The sequence below is a fragment of the Osmerus mordax genome, chromosome 4 (genome assembly GCF_038355195.1).
Source record: "Osmerus mordax isolate fOsmMor3 chromosome 4, fOsmMor3.pri, whole genome shotgun sequence".
Taxonomy (NCBI): domain Eukaryota; kingdom Metazoa; phylum Chordata; class Actinopteri; order Osmeriformes; family Osmeridae; genus Osmerus; species Osmerus mordax.
In genome coordinates, this window is record NC_090053.1 from 2,501,332 (window position 1) to 2,524,038 (window position 22,707).

General features: G+C 41.7%; 2 protein-coding genes across 2 annotated transcripts; one reads left to right on the forward strand and one right to left on the reverse strand.

Moving 5' to 3' along the window:
* Positions 1-618: 618 nt before the first annotated feature.
* LOC136941775 (growth arrest-specific protein 2) lies at positions 619-18,177 on the reverse strand. Its single transcript, XM_067234368.1, has 8 exons — positions 17,977-18,177; positions 14,022-14,184; positions 11,617-11,747; positions 7,635-7,776; positions 5,494-5,557; positions 5,142-5,361; positions 4,836-4,943; positions 619-1,528 (listed from the first exon to the last, which is right to left on the reverse strand). Exons 2-8 carry the CDS (start codon positions 14,164-14,166, stop codon positions 1,319-1,321), a joined length of 1,020 nt encoding a protein of 339 aa, XP_067090469.1. The 5' UTR covers positions 14,167-14,184; positions 17,977-18,177; the 3' UTR covers positions 619-1,318.
* Positions 18,178-18,604: 427 nt separating this feature from the next.
* Positions 18,605-20,252, forward strand: fancf (FA complementation group F). The gene has a single exon (XM_067234367.1). It carries the CDS (start codon positions 18,772-18,774, stop codon positions 19,804-19,806), a length of 1,035 nt encoding a protein of 344 aa, XP_067090468.1. The 5' UTR covers positions 18,605-18,771; the 3' UTR covers positions 19,807-20,252.
* Positions 20,253-22,707: the final 2,455 nt, after the last annotated feature.

A 22,707-nucleotide genomic window follows, 5' to 3' on the forward strand; every position in this document is an offset into this window, starting at 1 on the left:
AAAATCCTCACCCGTCCCAAAGTGCCAAATTAACTCTCCAAAACATCACCAAAATGTAAAAATTCTTGTGTTTTTGACATTCTGACACGGGGCTAGGTTATTTGCAACACTAAATAAAAATCCATACAGTCGCGGGGCTCAAATAAATGTCTGAATTTCAATGTGAATACATACACACTACAAACACAATTTTCTTGCTTGTTTCATGGTGAGGATAGTCACTTACAACCCACTTGTAACACACGGACAATCGGACAATCCTTAATGTCGACCCCTGTGGAAATAGGCCCCACGTTTTCAAGGTAATTTGATATTTGTTGGTGTTTCTACATAGGCAACCTTGTCAGAGCCACTGCGTTCCAAAAAGAATTGACACTACCGTTTCTTACCTCATGGGGTCAGTAGTTGATTAAAAATACATGACTGCTGCAGTGAATAAAAAATTATGAATATTTGTCTGCCAAAAGAAGTCAATGCTGAAATGCTGATTTTAATGATTCGTACTTTTAACTCAATTCTGACTCAATACATGTATGCATGTATGGTACAGTTGTAGGTGATATGATTATGTATAATGTGTAAGAGTAAATACAATAAACTTACTGATATAAATACCGTTTAGGAAATTGTCTCATATTTTTATTCTCACAGAAATAAATCTTAGAACAAAGCATATTGGGTTCGAAAAAGGCAAACAGAATTAAACTACTGGAAGGAAAATGATTACAGATCAGTACAGAAAATAGGTAACGTATAAAAATCCGAAATAGCATGTAAACAAGTAGGCCTATTGCTCCCCCTATTGTTAGTAAAGAGGGATATTATTATCATAATAATGACATCTACATTTGTGGAGGACCACCACAAAGAGGTCTTTGGTATGAAGACTGAACTAAGAAGCTATCTGACGATGAAGCAAGCTCCTTCAAATAAACTGAACAGTGGTTTGGAAATTGGAATAACATGTAAAACTAGTGTCTGTCTAACTGTAAACAAACAAATCAGATCAGTATCCACACAGCAGCCATACCAAACAATGAGTTAAACTGCGTAAAGTACACTAAATGTTACATTAAAGGTTATTTGTAGAACCAGATTTACCAGTCTTGATCCCAGGCTGGACATCATTGTGAAGGTCGTTGCATAATTAGCTCTTAGACTGGAAAACGTACGGCTACTAGAGTGACCCTAACACAAGCCTGCTGCCTATGGATGCAGTAACTTAGATGTCACCGTTGTGGCATCGTCACACACAATAGAGGGTAGCTTAAAAGTGCCCAACCTCATCCTCTGAAAGCCCTCACAATGTTTAATGTCTTCACTTTTTACCGCGGTAATGGGCAGCCATCACCAGATAGCTGTCGGGAGTAAGGTCCTTGATGTTTGGCAACTTGCTGGCAATAAGAGAGGTCTTGCCATCTACGCGGGAGAATTGAAGCATGCGGCAGGGGTCGTGTTTTAGCAGGTAACTCTCGAAGGTCTCCCAGCCTCCTCCAACACGAACCATCACGTGTTTGTTGTGCAGCATCTACAGGAAGGCAACAGGACAGCGCTGGTTCAAACTCCCGATTGACACGCTTTTAAATGGCCCATTGTTACCGCCACTGATGACAGCAGGACTACATAAATACAAGTTAGGGTTAGAAATGTCTACTAAGACTACACGTTGAGCAAATGTAATTTGCGCGGGTGTGTAAGATACATCTTGAGTGTAAGATCAATGAGCCACTAAGCATGTCGGGTTTAGATAACTGATCTGGAATTCTCTGACCGACTACGATCAGTAGAGAACATTTCTACATCTCACTACAACTGCTACCATGGTAAAGCTGGAAACCTCTAGCAACCACAGTCCCGTCTGCTTGACTGCTCAGGGGCGGTGACTGCCAGGGACTATGAAGGATAATGTAAAAGTTGGCGCAAAATTTGATGAAAGCACACTGTACTAGCCTACTGTAACTACTGAGTCTTTGTTAGCCTACTGTTCTCTAAAATTACAAGCTTCTGGAGTTGGCTTTTTTGTGTGTTATTCACTGAAAATGTGAAATGTATAAATCATATGTTGTGGGTAACCATGAATTTATGTGAAGAGGGCTGCATTTTATTAGCAATATATTTTAGATTTCATCCACGCCTTTTTAATTACAGCCCTGAATGTTCCCCTGTTACATACACTGAATTCTCAGAGTTGGGAACCATGGCAACATCCTAGTCCAATAGCAGAAGAAATAAATTGCTCTGCCATATTTATCACCCATTGGCAATTCAAATGCCTGCATTCACCAGAGGCACTGGATTCAAACCCCCGCACCCCCCACCCCTGCCTCACCACCTCTTAACTCACGTTACACTAAGTGATGAAACAATCTATTTTACTGATAAATAAATATTTCATAATATACCAACAAAAAAACACCATGGCATGGCTACAAGAGCTGGAAGTGAACAGACCTAAGGTAAAACATAGAGGCTTCCCCTGACAGCTTCATAACATCAAACATTTCTGAGAAATCAATCAACAGGGCATTGGGAGGGCAGGAGCTCCAATCAGCAGTAGCAGGCCCCCGGGCTGTGTGACCGGGGACGTAATAGGCTTGTGGTGGAGACAGGGTTTCAATCACGCTCTACGAGACCACGAGCCAGAACCCCAGCGCCATCTCACTGAGCCGTCCACTGAGCCCAGGAGAGTTTCTGAGCCCTGGGGGACTCTGGCTCCCTGTGCAGCATCAAGCTGCCCGTGTTGTGGTACTCTAACCTCTAACTGGAGGTACAAGCCTCTCATTTACTCTGGGAGCTGAAAGGGTCGGGTAGATCGCTGACTGCTTGTGATTAAAAGGTTTCACCTTCTCTAACCCTGGCCTTTCTGTTGAAGGACATACTTGATTTAACTACTCGGACAACTCTGAATCAAATTTGGATGACCTCATACAGGTAGCCTGTATAACCCCCTGAGTTTACTCTCTCTATTAAGTGGTCCAGCAGACAATATTTTCTGGATTTGAATTTGAGGTCAGATCATGCTGATATGGTGGCATGTGTTAATGTAAGTTCAAGTATACCATGGCCACGGTACACTAACTGTTAGTTAGTGACAGCTGTTAAATGAATACCACTTTATCATATCAGTCATTCTGTTCCATTTTGATCTTCTGTCATTATTGCCTGAAGATTCTGACTAGTCAACATACAACATAATTTTATTTTGGTATGAGCTGTAAAGGAGAAGGTTTTGGGGGAATGTTAATTGAAGCTTCTGAGTTGAATTTTTTATTGAACCATACAGGGATGGAGGTCCTGACGAATGCTCAAGTTGACCTCCTGGAATTGTGTGTCTGCACACAAATAACTTAGACAGTAGACACTCAATGTCCATTCCTCTGAAAGGCATTCTGAGAATTCTTGAAAAGCAAATACAAAGTGACAAGACAGCACATGTCCTTGGTTGCTCGGCAACTCACAGGAACAGTGTGAATGATAAAAATGCCATGTAGTCAAAGAATGTAGATATTTACCTCTTATACAATGCCTCAGAAAACCTGAGCTCTACAACTTAATAATGAAAGCATGGATACTTCTGGGGCACAGTGTAGGATCTTGGATATAACATTTTCTAGATTGTCATCCATTAGGCAGAGGAAATATCCAGAATACCTTTGGGCTAGACTAGAGGTGGTGGATGTTATCTTGATATATTGAGATGAACTAGCCATGAAATTTCTCTATCTCTTAGTTCTACATAAGAGCACAAACCCATCCATCGTGCAAGTACAGTGTGCTAACAGCAGAGGACCTAAAGTGTATTCTTCAAACATCTTGAGCACACAATCCACACAATCCTCCTTCTGAGAGGTGTGAATCCTGCTACTGGGTTGCCTGGTAACCAGGATCCCTGGAGTACAAATGCTTCCTAATCTCTGCTGGTCTTTTCACTTATCAAATACCCATTGGAATACCCTTCATTTCACATCCGATTGCATTTCAAAATATACCAAAAAGCCCACAAATCTAAAGGTCTTTAGTGTAATGAGTACAAATGAAATCTTCAGCAATTCTGCATGATATTGTATTGGATCCTAGTGCTTAATCACTCAATCAAAAAGTAACATTATAAAAGAATCAAACATTTAATAAAGCTCTTGGAATATGGGGAGTCTTTTCCATTGTATCATACAATGAAAAAGACAATAATCTCCTTATAATGAGTAAGCAGTGCTGTCCAGAGACATTGCTGGAATACCATTACCAGTAAAGGAAACCTCCCAACAACAGAGGTCTTGCCAGAGACAAAGGATGACTTTCATCCCACATGTAGACCAAATATCAACAGACTGCTGTACGCAGTGGGACTGCGTCAGTGAAAATGTGAGTTGGAGCAGAGAAGAAAAACCTTATTGTTAGTGGGAGCTCATAAAACTAAAAGATCGAGCCAAAACTGAGAAGTCAATAAATAACACAGTGGGTAAAAGCAGTTCAGCCAAAATCTGTATCATAAAATCTTTGAACTAAAGGGTCCAGTGGGTTGCTACGGGGACGGTATAGGTGTCCTCCTCAAACCGCCACAAACTGCATTTTTTAGGGAAATTTTACATATTTAGTATTCTTGAAACACAGCATACTTTCTTTTATACATAATTCTGATTGAGCAAATTATGAATGAGGCTACTAGATACTCTCTTGATCTCTTTCGCTTATATGTACATCCCATCTGCATCCATTTATTTCAAGATAATTTTTGAAACTACTGCAGTTCAGCTACAGTACATCCTATGTGTTCATTCCTGACATCTTGCGTAACATAGCTATTGTCCAATGGGATAACATGAGCCTGCACCCACCCGAATGAACAGCATCTTCTCTCCAACGCGATAGCGACCCTGGGACTGTCTCTCCACACAGAACTTACTCGGACACTTGCAGGGTGGGTCTTCAGAAATGTGCTTCACCTGCAACACATGCACAGCCATAGACACACCTACAGTTTATTCATGCTGACAGACTTCATGACTGACTGGACAGCCAGTTAGCAGTGACCCCAGAATGTAATAACATAGGCTTGATTTGAAAAGAAGGAATGGAAGTAGATACGTTTTTTATCATTAGATTGGTCAATGAAAACTTTTGCTTTGGACGGATTCACTCACAGCCTCATCCAACAGCTTTCCTGTACTCTTCTTGTTGGATGAGCACTTGGTAGAAGAGGGAGAGGGGGATGGGGAGGGGGAGATAGACAGGGAGGGGGAGAGAGACGGGGAGGGGGAGACAGAGGAGGGGGAGACAGGGGAGGGAGGAGGGGGAGGGGCCTTCTCCTCCAGCTCAATCTCTTTCTCCAGCTTTATCAGCCCAGGAGGCTCCACTTTGTACCTGGGTGAAGAATATAAGACGGTCATCACTCTGTTTACTTCAGAAGAGTCAGAATCTTTGTCGCCTTTAAATGTTCAAGGACAGGAAAAATGTGTAATTTCCACGTCAATTTGTAAGAATATTCCACCTCACCAAGAGGCTATCCTTCCCAGTTGTAGGAGACAAAGGCAAACTTCCCGGGGCTGCTTGTGAAGAACTACAGGGGAAAGACAGGCATCTTTTATATTGTAATTTACGGCAACTTATATTTATCCCACTTAGTACTGCTAGTTTATGTACCCTTAGTATAGTTAGTCCACATATTTAAATTTTAGGTATATGTTTATTGTATGCACCTTCCTGCCAAAGCAAATTCCTTGTCTGTGCAAACTTTCATGGCGAATAAATCCCTTTCTGATTCTGATTTCTGATCTGATCAGATATATTCCCACAAAATGCTTATTCACACCCAGTGGTTATGACAGGCAACAATGGCAATGTCATATTTAGTTTCTAATGAGTGGAAGCACAGTGGTGATGAATGTGATATCACAAAGTGAAAAGAAAACAGTATATTCAGTGTTCTAATAGCATCTTCATGCATTCAAACAGATGGAACTGAATAATCTTGATTTAAAGTAATTAAGATTAATAACTCTTTACATTGCTCGAAAAATATAGAACTTAATAAGAGTTTATATATCATAAGACAAATTGAATTCCAATCACTCTGGATAAGAGCGTCTGATAAATCATATTTGAGTGAACAAAAAAAAAGATCTGTGGTTTTATTGGGATCATTAAAAAAAAATACAGGCCTTGAGAAAAAAAAAAAAACTGGTTCAAGCCTTGACAAAATACGATACTATGATTTAACTAAATGCTATGAAGACCAGGAAGCAGTTCTCTAGTAAAACTTGACAATGTAATAAACACAAAATCTCAGACTACACTATGAGAGTGGATGAGGAACATGCTGCATGTGAAACTGCACACAACAAGAAGCTATAAACCTAATGACTGCAAACCTTACAACTGATGCTGCACAATCCATCAGAGGAGAGGGGGAGAGAGAAAGAACAAAGGAATCACTCTTTCTGACACATCCAGTAACAGTCCCTCAGGTGCAAGCATACGTATTTCACCTGTACATTGAGGAGACTGTACATTTTCTAGATTTCAGTCTTCTTCTATGAACTGTCATGTTATTCACACATGGGGTTGCAAACCGGTCAATCTGGCATTGAAGCAGTGAATATCAGCCAGACATCAGCTGAAAAAGGGAAAGATCCTGTCTGTATATCTGAATGAATTAACAAAATGTTAAGACAGTGTTTTCACACACATTTCAGGCTGCGATCATTCGCTCGTTACTTCAAAATCGCCCAGCAGAGCCTGCGCTGAGTGTGTCAGTGTAAAAATAGAGCAGCAAACTCCCTGATGCAGACATTTACATAGCTCTGGCCTACTTTCTCCAACTCCACCCATCCCTCCATGCTTCCCTTCTCGTATATTTTTCGATAAATGTTGGTTTAAGATGCGGGGGAATCAAAGTCACCTGGTAAACCAAAACTGCCTCAGTCATCACAGTGTGCTGCTGTCTGAGCAGGTATTGTGCGTGTAGGAAAGGGGTGTGTTGGTATCTGGGTTGGAGGACAGTCTGTCTCCAGGGAGATGGAGACAGAGGGCCATGGGACAGTGTTGGCGAGGTAAAGAAAGCCTAGTCCTCCACAAGCATAATGAGCCCATTCAGACTGGTAAGAGATGCTTTTGTGCCTCTTTCTCCCACCTCTGCAGTCCATGACTAAGGGAGTCAGGTGGCTGAGCGGTTCGGGAGTCGGGCTAGTAATCAGAAGGTTGTTGGTTCGATTCCCGGTCGTGACAAATGATGTTGTGTCCTTGGGCAAGGCACTTAACCCGACTTGCCTCGGGGGAATGTTCCTGTACTTACTGTAAGTCGCTCTGGATAAGAGCGTCTGCTAAATGACTAACTGTAAATGTAAGACAGCAATCTGGGTCTCTCCTCCTGTACTTATGACAGGAGTGGGTCAGACAAGGCAGGGATGGTGAAACCTGACAGTTTGTACTCCGGCCTGTAGTCTCTGCAAACTCCACCCCTGACAGTTTTTCACTCGGTCTCGCTACCTAATGACACCACTGTTTTATTAGGCTCAGACAGGAACAGGATATGAGCGACAACAAAGAGGCAATTAAGGATACAAATAGGCAATTTTCCAGACCTCAATAATTAATTTCACCCAAAAAACTTTAGGCAGATCTATAACAATACATACCCAACCCCTCAGACTCAAATAAACAGGTTTCTCCAACGCCAACCTCACGACACCAAGCCAGGAAGTTGGCTGTGTTGTCTCTGGCGAAGAAGGACCCGGAGGGAGCACTTGCTCGGCACGGTATCCTACGACAGGGAATAGCCTGGTAGAGATGGGGAGAGATTAGGGTTGAGATTATTATTGTAACATCACCAACAGCAATCAGGTTAATAGGATGGAGCTGTCCGAAGGAAGTTGCATTGTGCAGAAGCTAATATACTTGTTTTTGACAATTCCTTTCTCTGAGAAGAGGCAGCCGAGTTAACCAATCGGGGCCAATGAACCCAACCCCCAGCATTTCCAACAGAATATATCCCAATCCCCCTGTATCTGCACTGATGTCTTTTCCATCTGTCCAGGCTCTGGTTTCAGCTCAGGATCAAGTCCCTTTTCCGTTCACAGATCAATATGGTAGATGGCGGTGAAAGAAACCCAGGGCTACTTTACCAGGCTTGCTATGATTTAGGATCAAATCGCACAGCGGCAGCCGCCACACGGGGTGTACTGGGAGATTCATGGGCCTCGCTGTGGTTTTATACAGGATGTGTGAGTCTGAGCAGGGAGAAAGGTACAATGAGGTCATGCTGGAAAAATGCAGTCTTTTGTGGGGAATTTTCCTTTCTTTCCAGGCACTCCTGACTATGGAATCTGTTCTACTGCTCCACTATCTTGAATTCCTCCGACAATGGTGTTACCCACACAGGCACATCTCTTAGCTGGTCGCACACATGCAGACGTATCCACTTACTGGCTACCTGTCAAGCCTACCTTCAGCATGCCTTAACAGTCACACTAGCTCTGAGGTTGAGGTTAGGGTTAAATGGACAGAAACTAATAATACCAGCAATAAAGAGCAGACACCTTGAAGTAATTTCCTTGAAAACTGTAACTAATATAATCATGAAGTACCTTACTCACTCAATAAATACATCCGGCGAGGAGTTTATATATCTTTTAGCTTGTATATGTTAACAAAGTGGCTCTAGTTTAGCCTTGCATTTTTAGTTGGTTAATTTCAAAACATACCAGCCTGAAAAATACAGTTTAGGGCTATATTTAGGTAAAGCAACTGTAACCTAAAAGCCTGGCAATTATTACAGTATACTCTATGCATGCAATCATCTGAGATTGATGTTACATTTGTATAACCACAAGTGAACACAAATTAAAGACAGCTTTCACATTGAGCATACAGTGTGTTGCTCTTGCAGAGTGAAATCTCTCTGCAAGAGGATTACTGTTATGAAGAGAGGTTCAAGCGTAGCTTTCAACAGCAACAGTTAATAATTCATCAACTCTTCCTTCTGGAATCATTTAGACCCACTCTCTTTATGACACAACTACAAATAATGATGGGACTTCAAAGCTGCCTATAACTGCTTTGACGAGATGGGCTCTTTTAAAGTATAAATAGCTGTAGCCACTGTGTGAGTCAAATGAGAAGATTTATGTTAAAAACTGGGGAAACAGGCACAGTTACTGAACGTCATGTACAGTGTGTTCAATCTCTCATACTTGATTCTATTATAAGAGCTTCATTGCACAACATTCACGATAAAAAAAAAAAAAAACGGACTACAAAATAGGTTTCCTTTCTTTAAGCTTTGAAGGAGATAACATCCATTTATATTCTCCCAAACAAATATCTTAACACCCCTTTCGTACATCCTTTTCTATAAATCTCAGAGCTGCTTTGAGAAGACTTTGTCTCTCCCTCCTCCATGGTCTCTCAGATCAATAGATCCCTCTATTCTAGCAGGTCCTCCCTAGTCCCACGGCCGTTGACCTCAAGTATTTCCTCACATCTGTGCTGCTACTCTCCCACTGGGATCAGGAGACCCACCATCCGCGGCTCACTAAAGTCTGCAGGCAAACATCAAGACTTTTTTTTAAACTGAAGAACCAAGGCTCAACAAAAGAGCCTATTGCTCCCCTTCCACTTTCTCAGGAGTGTGATTAGTGTAATCACGCCCAGCGTTAGTGAAAATCGGCCTTTACCCCTCAGTCATTGAAACATACAGTTTGACTACACAGTATATTGTTTCAAGACTGTTCATTTCAGCATGCCCTTGACTTACACTAGAAGCTATGCCCTTGACTTACACTAGAAGCTATGCCCTTGACTTACACTAGAAGCTATGCCTCAACTAGCCATGCAGCTGATAGGCCAGTCTTTAAGACAGCTTGGACCAACAGTCCAGCAGCTGATTAATGCATTTTGCATTCATACACCTCTCCAGTATTACGTGATCACAAAAAACAAAAACAAGATACAGCCATGCTGAGTTATGGAGTTAGCAGTAACAATAGTGGTAACAATAGCGCAGCGATATAAGTCACTGGATGGATCACCAGTGAATGGTTTTGCCAAAGTCCCAACAAGTAGACAGTCAAAGTAACTGCTGACCCAATCTCAAACAGCAAATTAGATTTCAGGCAAGAGGTCAGGCCAAAAGCCAATGGAGGACCTGAATACTACATCTCGGTAAAACTACACGCATCAGACACAGCCAAGCTATTCTTTATTAGTAACCTGGTTTTGGTTAGCCGTAAACTACTTAGCTCTATTGGGTTAAGTCTTGAGGTATCCTCTGTTAACTCTTTACAGTTAACTCAGAACTGCCATGAGAGGTTTGTATTGAGCTAAAAAATGGTTGGTAATGCTACCAACCTTTCCCTATGCGTTTTGCATATCCCCAATAGGGAACATTTACCAATGTGTTTTGTAGAATATTGGTTATTCTACAAAACACATTGGTATTGTTCGGTGCTGTACCAGTGTCACATAGAACAGCCTAGTTGGTGATCAGAGAACGGCAATCAATTATGGAGGCCCTTATGTGGTTGGACTACGGCCAAAACATATATTCAATAATTTACAACATACATCAGGCTCTAAAAATTACCCACCTGGGATTTTATTAAAAAATAATAACCGTTTCTGCCATTGAATGGGTCCTTATAAAACAGCATATTCAGCAGTTTAACAAACCATAAGAAGGCACATTGTCTTGCTGTCAGGAAGCACATGGCAGGCTACTCAAATGTGGGACTACAGAGAAGGGAAACATAAAACTAGAGTGTGTGCATGTGTGTGTGTTGTGTGTGTGCACGTGTGTGTGCAGTGTGTGCGTACGTGTCCTGGGCAATGGTATCATGTGAAAGATGGCCAAATAGCCAAATGAAATCTTCAGAAATACTCTATGCTGATATAATACATAACGAGCAGTTAATTAATCAGTTAAATCCTGGTGTTAAAATAAGGCTATAATTACATTTTCAGTTGTTTCACTTCAAAAGTGGAGTGGGGCTTTATAAAAAAGGGTAACTAACAGTTTACGTCAACAGTACAATGTAAATACAGGGTACGCAAGAATCTCCAAGCGTTTCATCTCATGAGAACAGAACAGACTGCAGCGGTTATCTTTGAAGGAGGATACCTTGGTTTGTTTGACAAGCCAGAAGAGAGTGAGACCAGTAAGATTAACTGTCTAGTGAGTCATGTTTTGTCAGGGTTCAAAATTCCATTGTAATTGTACAAAAATATAGACCAAAACAATCCTGGGAGATGGACTGTCAATCAGGAGGTATAAAGAAGCCTCACGGGTGGTTACATTCCTAAGATTCCTAGACTGTAATCCAAGAGGATGGCTGAGACATATTCACTGTGATGAGAAGTGTTTGAACTGTACTTGCTCTAAAGAAAACTTGGTATAAAGCAATAGCTACGGGGATGCTAATATGCAGGGTACGAATTATACAATGACAAGCGGCGGGGTCAACTTCTTCTCCAGGGCGTGTATCAACCCCCCAACCTGTTGTTTTTACCTCTTTTGGGGGGGTCCAAGTCTTAATTAGGGGGGTCAGACCCCCCCAAACCCCCCCGTAATTTGCACTCTGCTAATATGTCTCAGCCTGACTTCCTGTCTTGGTGGAGGTGTACCTTGCCGTTGCCAAGGCCAGGTAGGTTGTTATTGTTCTTCCTGAACTTTTCCTGCAGTGTCTCAGCCAGCTGGCACAGCAGGAAGCCGTTGTCCAAACGATCCATGAAGCCCTCAGCAGTGATCTCCAAACCTGTGTAGGGAGCAGGTGAGGTGAAGAGACTAGTCCTGTCAAACAGCAGACATATTTACACATAAAAACCTGGTTTTGAATTTACAGTAACTAGATAAAAACGTATCAAACAGTACAATTAGTTAAAATGACAATAACATGATAAATATTGAAAGTTACAGATAAAGTTGGTCAAATGGTCTACTCTGCAACCACATGCCTACCAAAACCACATCTGCATATGGCAAATTGAAATACAATATTGCCTCAGTTTACACAAAACTTAAAATCAGTTTCTGAATAGAAATATCATAAAACTTCAAGATATTTTCAAAGAGTAATGAAGGGCTTTTAGAGACTTCAAGTAGTGGCCAACTGTTTGTAGCACATGGCCAAGGGAACAGGGATGTTAGCTGAATACAGGTCACTGCAGGGTAACAAAGTCAGATAGCTAAGGCACATGAACAGGGGCCATCTGATTTTGCACAGTAATGCTTCATTATCCAACACACTCGCAGAGATAGAACAGTGATCAACATGTGGTCTCTCCAGTTGACTGGCTTCCAGACGGCCATTCTTTTTCAGTTAGATCATTCTGAAATAGGAGGTGGTGGCAGGGGGTGTCTGTGGAAAGAAACTAGAGTGATTTTCTCATCTCTTTTCTTTTTCTAATAGAAGGAGGGGGCTGGGGGCTGGGGGGGGGGGGGGTGGATGTTTAATGAGTTCCAAATGTGGTAATTGAGCCCAGAGGAGGAGAGATTGAGAGCTTGGGAAATACCCTCTAAGCTTCTACCTTATTCTCATGCTATCCACTCCTTCTCACTAGAGAAGGAAAATATACCCCTTTCTGCCCCACGGTAATGTTTATTAATCCTACTGGGGACATAACCATGACTAGTATTTTTACAAATAACATTCTAACCTATGGTTAAGCTAACAAAATTTCAGCTCCAGTCAAAGCAATACTCCTATCACAATATATATGTCTATCTATGTAATGAAGCAACTCGCTACCAATATACAGTATTAATTATTCATTATATCTATATCATATTTAGATATAATGAGTCAGGTGGCTGAGCGGTTAGGGAATCGGGCTAGTAATCTGAAGGTTGCCAGTTCGATTCCTGGCCGTGCAAAATGACATGGTGTCCTTGGGCAAGGCACTTCACCCTACTTGCCTCGGGGGGAATGTCCCTGTACTTACTGTAAGTCGCTCCTTCCTATATAGGAATATACCTTCCTGTTTACCCACAATAAAGTAAGCATTCCACCAACCACAAACATTCCCTCCCAGTCATAACTAGCCCTTCCATATGTGTGCCACATTCAATTATTTACAAGACAAGACTATAGGATTTGTGACCTTTTCTGATGTTATTTGTAAAGACAAATCGTAAAAACACGAATGCCAAATCCCTCTATGAAAATATACAGTATATTGTTCTTGGTAAAAGCAGTAGCTGAGCTTCTGCAGACCTGCTGGTTGTGCAAGACTACATACACAGTGTGTACAGCCTTTATTTTCTTAAGCTACCCACACTCCTCCCATGACTGAACACTGCTGGCAGCCAGCGCAAACAGACATGCCCAGCAGATGCAGCGCAGGGAAGACAGTGATAAGGATGAGGATCAGAGTTAGAATGCTCAATAAATTAGAACTAAATCAGCTTTCAAGAACTTGGAAATGGAATGCAAGCAACAGACAAAACACAACATGCATTACTGCCTGTGCATAGTACTAGGTGCTTTTAACGACACCCATTAGTCAATTAGGTTTGGTGTCATGGTGGGAGTCTCTGCTCTGGTCTCATTTGCTGTTCGTAATGAGCTTCGGATCAATACACGAAACCCCTTGAGGAGCCAAGAACGTAGCACAACAAAATCTGGTAGAAGCCAAGGCAGGATAAAAGTAAACATCCTTTTATCTAAACACCACTTACAATAAGGAATATCTAGGAATAGCTATGGCTCGTCTCAGAGCTCATCTCTATTGTTTAATGTAAATATTTGAAGAGGATGTATTTTAGCTGTGCAAATCAGCCACATATCTTCCTGAACAAGGCACAGTAACAGGACCGTAACTGTACTCGGGTCTATTGGCAATCCAACTCAACTGGCTTTGACACAAATATTTTCTTTGTTCATTATTCATTGACAATGCTTATTAGATATCATGGGGGAAACACCGTTAAGGGGTCTTGAGGATGACACAAGTACTGGTATAAAATTACTTTCAGGATCATTTCTTGTTGACAGCTACAGTAAACGGAAAGTGGTGGTAGTGGATCTCACCGAGCATGTTGGTAAGCCAGAGGGCAAGGTCCTCCTTCATGGGTAACAGGCTAGCTTCGTGCCGGCTGGCCAGCCACTGGCTGTATTGCTGCATGTCTGTCAGGCCTGGGCCACTGGGGTGCTTCGGACTCAGGGAGCTGCACATGGTTCACCTAACACTGGCCTGGGGAATAAGGAGGTTGAGAAGAAATCAGACACATCAAGAGTACCGGGATCAGATGGCTGAGCGGTTAGGGAATCGGGCTATTAATCCGAAGATTGATTGTCAATTTCTGGCTGTGCAAAACGACGTTGTGTCCTTGGGCAAGGCACTTCACCCTACTTTCCCCGGGGGGAATGTCCCTGTACTTAGTGTAAGTCGCTCTGGATAAAAGCATCTGCTAAATGACTAAATGTAAATGAGTACCGGTCATAATAATAATAATAATATATTCATTTAGCAGATGCTTTTATGCAAAGCAACACACAATATAGGAGGAATTTGAACCTGCAACCTCTTGATCTGCAGTCAAATGCTCCAAACACTGAGCTTTACCCTCAAAGAACACATGGGTTAGTACACGTCAGAAGAAACGGTCACTTCGGTGTCCGATAAAAGACCAAGTTCATGGAAGAAAACGTTGACATGGAGGACGTAAACACAAGTCCTGCTCTCACCCTGGTGTGGTTTACAGCACACCTAATGACACAGAACATTCTCAGCCTGGTTCCTATTCCTATCTCCCACCTCGAACAGGCTTCTTTTCATAGCAGCCAACACAGTACAGTAGGACTTCTATCTCACGGACTGACAGAGAGAACAGAAGGGGTTCCCATGCTACAGAAAGTGCAACCTGATCCAGAGCTCCTCCATTACAGCATGATATCAGGGGATATAGGAGAGTCAGGTGGCTGAGTGGTGAGGGAAGCGGGCTAGTAATCAGAAGGTTTCCAGTTCGATTCCCGGCCATGCAAAAATTATGTTGTGTCCTTGAGCAAGGCACTTCACCCTACTTGCCTCGGGGAGAATGTCCCTGTACTTACTGTAAGTCGCTCTGGATAAGAGTGTCGACTAAATGTAAATGTGAATATCACCGGCACTTCCTCAGACATCACAGGAGAGCGGTAAAGCGGCTCGATGAAACATGATATTTTCTCAATATCTTCGTCTATTCAATGGCCAACAATGTGTGGATTGAAAACCTTGAGTCAGTGAGTGAGGTGACTAGGAGTGGCAGACGGCACAGCAGGAAACCAGATGGACAGCATGACCAGGTGAATGATCAGAGGGGAAATATAAACAGCTCCCCACAATGTCTATTTTTTCAGACCAAAAAGTGGGACAGGGGGCTCGTTCCCTGTAGCAAGTGACTGTGACATAAAGTTGTGAGAAGACTTTAACACTGAGACAACATGGTGACATCACAAGAATGTTACCAACTGTTCTGCTGGGTTACGTACTCAGTGCAGATGGTACAGTGTCTATGAAAACCTCTTTTGCAGGAATTGGTTGTTTTTCAAGAGACTAGCTGTCACCATATATGCACCATAATTCCTGGATAGAAAAACACACTGTGAGCAGAGACATGTTGACTTTTCCATGGGTATAGTATTTATTTTGTTCACAGGTTGCCAGAGGTCTCTGCTCGTGTGAAGATTACCATTCCCTGATCATGTCCCATTCATTTCCCCTGACAGACATTAGCCTGTATTAGCTGGGCTTCACACTACTCTGGTCCATTATAACCTCAATAACGATGCGTTCATTTACTCAAAACAACCCAAGTCCATTCGGCTCCATAAAGGCTCTTAAGGAGCTTGGATCCTTGTGTTGGAATCTACTACATGGATCCCCTACTGCCCAGGCTCGTGTTAGCTCTTTCTGATGTACTGTACAGCACATTCCCCCCAGCAGGAGGATGCTTCAATGCAGAATGCCATGAGCAAACAGCAATGTAAAACTGCTATCACACTGATTTAGTAGGCTTGCCTAGTGCATACAATATGGCTGAGACAAGTTTGGTCAGTCTCACATATACTAGTTGGATGAACAGCTGCAATGCAACAGAAAAGTACATATAAAAGAGTATATCCTCAGATGACAATTCAAAGGAGCAAGACATTTTAAGAGCAAGACTGAAGTACAAATATTTTTTTTTTGTGGATTCCATAAGCCCCTTGGGCATTGGACCTTACTACAGACCTGTAGGACATAAACTTTGCTGTTACACCCCAGTGAAAACAGGAAACCAAGACCTTGTGGGCTAGTCTTTCTGACAACAACAACCCTACACACATCACAGGCACCGGAGTAGAGTAATGACATATGAGTGGCACTTTCCCACATCCACTGAGGGGAAAGCCTGACAAGGCGCAGAGCCAACCTTCTCTCTCACAATAGAATCCTCTGTCAACAGCCAAAGTAGTCAATACATATATGTCAGGGGACAAAATAGGAAAAATTAGTTATCTATATAGTAATTCTGTAATATTTGGTTTCACATTTTTCTGTGATTACAAGCTGTTATCTGTAATCACATAATATCATTCTTGGCTCAGAAGCATGTAATGTGGTGCCATAGACTAGAGGTTTTCCCTGTCCTGTCTCATGCCACATTTCTTTAGGGAATTTCAAACAAAAACCAAGTCATAAATTTTGTCTTAGTTTCGCAGTAAAATACATAATTCTGAGTGTGGCCAACCACCACATGGTGGTCATGGCTTGATAAAATACATAGTTGCATTAGTCACATCAGTTCTTAAAATACCTGCCTTAAAGTCCCTGTTTAATGCAAACATATCACACAACAGTTGGCTCCAGATAATTTCACAGCAGGAATCTGATAATGAGTCTTGAATGCTGAGTCATACACTCCCGCTGTCCCAAGAACCCTGGCTGGACTTTGCTCCCCTCCCCTTAAAAAGAGAAAACGGATCTATAAGTGACCTGTCTATTCAGCAGCGACCATTTAGCTTTTAGGTGGAATACTGACCGATAGGTGACATCATGTTACAATGTGCAATTGCCATTGAAAAATAAACTTTCATTGCTATTTCACACAATAACAAATGTGTTTTTAGCAATTGTAAACATTTACTGAATTTCATTCAGAACTGACTGCTCCTGTGCTGACGTACGCCTAGACAACATTTTGCAAGGGTATCTGAAAGGCAGGCTGAGGCTGAATATGATAATGATCAGATATTCAGAAAACTGTTCATTTATGTTATCATAAATTGAATGAAAATAAATAATACACACACAATATACTGTTTAACAAATTATCTTTTCTGTTGGTCAGTGCATGCACTCCTGTCCTTGTGTCTCCTGTCATTGTGTATCTCATTTAAAAAGGGCAGTAAACTTTCAAAGCTGTCTCTTCGTGTAAAGTTTCTGTTTACAACTAATAAAGAAGCCACAAGAGTAATTTAATCTTATTGTAAATAAGAGTAAACTTTAAAAAAATAAAATGCCTGACCTCATATGAAAAAGGGGGAGGAGGAGGGGGAGGGGGGCATTAAATTAGGTCAAAGTTGTGGGAAAGTTGCAGAGTTAGTACAGAAAAAACATTTTGGCACTTGAGGGTTAGTCATAGACATTCCAAAATAAAAACAAGGCTGCTCTGTGTAAAAGTTTAAACTATTTGCATAATTGAGTCCTGTGCCCGATGTAGGATTTAAGATGTAATTGCAGAAGCATAGCCATGAAAATAACTTGATCAAGCTCTGAAATGTTTCATTTGTGATTAACTTGTTTGTTGTTTTTTTGTAAAAAACTAAAAAACAAAGTAGTAAATAATATATTTGTTTTTATTTAAAAGCATCTCAGAAACCTCAAAACAAATGCAAATGCAATAATTATACCCATGGTAGGTATCACGTGTAGCTTAGTAAAACACAATAAATATGAATACACAGGAATAGAGTAGAAGTGGCAAACAAATCTGTAATGAGCTGTCGGAGATCTTCCACTCACCCTTTGCTTTTGAACTGTTTGATGCGGACCGTCCTTCCGTGAGTCCTCTGGGCTCCGGGGTTTCTATATTCATGCTTTTCTCTACTGATATGTTACCTATCCTCGAGTCAGTCTTGGAGAACAGTGACCCAGGGCAGATAGGCATAGGTAATGTAACTGTCAGAAGTTTGTGCAAACTGCAGAGACGAAGGATTCATCTGCAACGCCAATGGGACGGAAGTTTGATCATGCTGGATGCGTTCCTCCCCTATAGCAGCTCTTCGCGTTGCCTCAGTTTGACATGAGTAGGCAGCTTGCATATGCAGTCTGTTCACCCGCTTAGCAGCTCTACAGCTGTACACATTGAATTTGAATAGTTGTGTTTTCATTTACTATGTTAAATAGTTAAGTGAAGAATTTGACAGTATCCAAGATAACAGTTTTAACTGTTTTATCTTAAGACAGTCAGTATTTGTATTTATAATAACTATAATAATAGGTAGGCTATCCGATGTTCTGTGTAAATAGAATCTATAACCTTTGTGTTGATATCAGGACCTAGCGGAAGACTCTAACAGACTTTTATTTTGAAAGAATGGACAACTATCTCGGAACTTCCGTGGTACTTCATATTGAGGAAAGACTGAAGAGAGAAAAAGTGCCTCAAAGGACAGCATGTAGAACGTATATTATGTCGTTTTTTTCAAGGAAAATATATGACCAAGAGCTAACGGAAGTCTGAAGGCAACTCTCAGACCTAAAATATTGAACGAACCGGACCCTCACGCACATGTTTTATTTAGCAGAGAGCGCCACATGGAGGCAGTTCTTAAAAACTTGGAACGAATCGCCGAGCTCCTCGCAGTTACACAGACCGACGGAGTAAAAGAATGGGATCAACAAACTATTAACAGGGCCTTTCAGTGGAGTCGTTACTGTGAACACCTGTATTCAAGGTTCCACACAAATCCTGTCATCAGGAAAATGATGGAAAAACAACTGCAGGTGACAAATGACCGCTTACGAGCAGCCTTCCAAGGAGTCTATAGCGACGTCACATTTGCTCGCTTGTCCCAGTGTCAACAATTGTTGCTCACGACGTTGTTGAAAAATCCCGCGCTTCCCAGTTCTTTATTAAAATTGCTATTTGACACTTCCAGTTCTTGGAAGACTACTGGAAATGTCTGCCAGGAAGCCACTGGACAATGCGTCCGTGTCATTGAGTATACATCTGCATGCAAAGTCCTCAGTGCTATTGACAGCGGACAGACAGCCGTTGGTCCCGAGGCTGAGGTACAAGGCACGATGCTTGTAGAGAGGCTAGAGACACTTAACAACATGGACAGCGACGGGGACAAGAGAGAAGGATTCCTGGACTCTGTCCTTAAGAACTGTGGCGAGCTTGACAATCTCTCTGAGGTCATCGCAGTTGCTCTGTTGTCAAGGAAAAACGACAGGGCTAATAACTTTTCAGGAGTTTCAGTAGACAAGCTTGTAGACTGGTTGTTGCGAAACAATAGGTTATTTCACAATATGTGCTCTACACTGCCCATTAGGCTGTTGATAAATATTTCCCAGCCGTTTTTGAAATTCAGGATGGCCTACTGTAACATTCTGAAAGAGTGGGCTTCCCAAATGGAGTACGATATAGATGAAGGAGAATGGGTTCAAACATCTGCCAAAGGAATAACTTTCAAGACACTGAAGAACCATTTTAGGTCATTACTTGAAGAATACTCATTACTAAAAGAGGAAATGCTGGGAGAATTGAATGCACTGAAGGCTGCAGATGGAGGTTTTGATGTGAAAGGCCTCAGTATATGGGGGGATCTCCTCTATGAATTACAGTGAATTGTTTTACTTAGCCACTCAGTGTTGTTGAATACCCTCTTTATTCATTTACCAGTCTTTGGTTTGGGCCTTTCTAAACATTTATATTTACATAGTCTACAGTCTTTAGTCTATAGTCTCCTACTTTTCATTTAATATTCATTACACAATTGGTGTGTTTCTTATGTACTGGCAGCAATATAGCACTAGGAAGTAGGAATCAACAAGCACAAGCATGACAGATGGTGGCATCATGTGTTGCCTAGGCAACTAACAATGTACTTTGCTTTCCAGTAAAAGGGCCAGACTTTGTTTCTTGCCCCTCCCTTTGGGCTCTGATACTCATTTCATTTGTTTCAATCTGCAATAAAAGGATTTTAGGAATTATTTTCAAAACTTTTGAAGATAAACTTCCAATTCATTAAACCAAATATATTGCTTAATTATTATCTGTCAAATTTGTGGAATATGGCATGAAATGGGACTATGGGATTATTATTTAAAAAACATAATAACGGCATACATCTTTGTAGTTTCTGTGGTGAATCATTCTGTCTAATATTATGCATACAATTTAAAAGTAAATTATTCAATCATTCATGTTCTCCTGGCACCATCTGTCAGCATTGTCTAGGATGAACCGGCCTCTGGTTCAGAATGGCTGGTTGGCTGCATGCTAGTCACATGACTTGGCTTCCAGTCCAAACATTACAACCCCCAGTCCTATGTCATAGCACCTCTGCTGCTGAGGGATCAATTAGTCAGACCAGGCATCTTCAATCAAACCCAACACAATGGCACGCGTGTGACATAACACGGCCAGACAGCGGATTACAGCACCAGCCGGGAGTGTGAAAGGTAACACCGTTGCAACGTGGCCACGGCTCGTTTAACACACACTGAAAGCAATTCACATAGAGACCGTCAGGGGTCAGCGCGCGTGGGGCAGAAACTACACAAGCAATTTATTATTACCCAATGAGGAACATATGGATCGAGCTGGGAAAAAATCAATTGTTTAAACTTTACCTCCGCTCTCAAATTTATCATATCGGTTTATGCATGTGAAGGCCTACGGTCAAGTAAACAAGAAGCAAAAAATCAGTGTTTGACTTAAAACAATTCTTTTTTTAATTGGTAGACTCAAATAATGAGATGACTCAAAATATATTGTTTACCTTGTCTTGTGAATGACACTGGCAGATATCACATTTCTTTTCACAGTATTGCACATGATTAGCAGAGCATTTGAGCAACCATGGCGATGAGTCATGTGTGCTGAAGCTTTCTGACTCGCCTGTCAATGCAGGCAGAAAGCAAGGCAGAAAGCAAGGCAGAAAGCAAGGCAGTAAGCAAGGCAGAAAGCAAGGCAGTAAGCAAGGCAGAAAGCAAGGCAGAAAGCAAGGCAGAAAGCAAGGCAGAAAGCAAGGCAGACTATCATAGCTTGCATCGTTGTTTTCTCTATCCAGGTCAAGGTGCTTGCATTTTCTCTATTTGAGCAGTGTAACTGCAAACCACATCAGTCATCGCAACTGGGGAAAGATATGGGTTGGTTGTGAGGAAGATGTTTAAAGAACATAACGAATGTCTAAGGCTTCTATAGGTCTACATGTCAGGTTCTTTAATCTGAGAGTGTCTGCTCATTTTGAAAGGTGCTTCTGACATCATCTGGGAGGAAGGGGTTGGGAGCGTGGTGAAGGATAGTATTAATTAAAACCCAAATCCAGTCCCCATCTGGCGATCTAAATGGGGAGCCTTCTATAGGGGCTGTGTGCCTTGAAGTACGTGCCTAAGCTCCTCCAGCCTGGCTTCTGTCTGGCCACACGGTCGGAGCGCCCCCCCCCCTCCCCCCCTCCCCACACCTGTGTTCCAGGATCGTAGACAACCGTGGGGTGATCTGAGGTCTCTGCGGGAACGCAAGGACATATCACCATCAGGGAACTTGAGCAGTGTGTGTTTCTGAATCATGGAATTGTTAAGGACCAAACCCCTTTCAATGTCTGCTGAATGGATTTCAGATTTGTTCGGTGGTGGAATGGTATTCAAATACGACCTTGGTGCAGGACAATATTATTTGGTCCTGTGTCGTCTTCCAGCCTTTTTTATACTGTGAAAATGTGTGTGCATGAAAACGCATGAATATTTTGTAGGATAGGATCACAAATGTTGGTGCAATTAACATGTTGCTTAAGGAGGGGGGAGACCCACTGCAGCATTATTTTAGACCAGAAATGCGTAGTAAGGCGTTGGTCAGGTGCTGTAGCTGCAGAAATACTGTTTTGGGACATTGCAAAGAAGGGGGTGGAGTTAATGTGCGTGCGAAAGCTATTCAAGTGATGAGGACTGAGGTCCTTGCGAAAAATGTATACAGTATGCAGCTGTTAATAGTTTTCCCTTTATTGAAAAGGAAATAAAATATGTTGAAACATCTTTTCTTTCCTGATTATAACATATAATGTTATAATCAGTTGATAATTGTATCCTTTGTGGAGATGCAGGCAATATTGTGCATGAAGCTGTCAAAATGATGTGGTTTGGGGGTGGGGAACTGGAAGACAAATGATATATCACTTACCAGAAAGGTTGAGTAAAATGGAGGACAGCATGTGGATGTAACAAGAGTCTGGTGTCTGAAAGGTAAGACACATTAAAGAGCACAAACTTCAGTAGGAGATAACATTATCTAATTCGTCTTGAGATAATGTTATTGCCTAGCCTATTACTATCTCAATCTACCAATACTATTAACAGCAGTGGTGGCTGTGAGCTTAATTGTGACAGATTGAAAACTTCCTGAAGCAATAAAGAGAGAGATAACAGAGCGAACAAGCTATTTGAACATGGACGTGGGTGTCATAAAACAATAATTACAGCTATAAAATTGCAACTGTTACTCTAAAAGCTAGGCCATGATTTGAGATA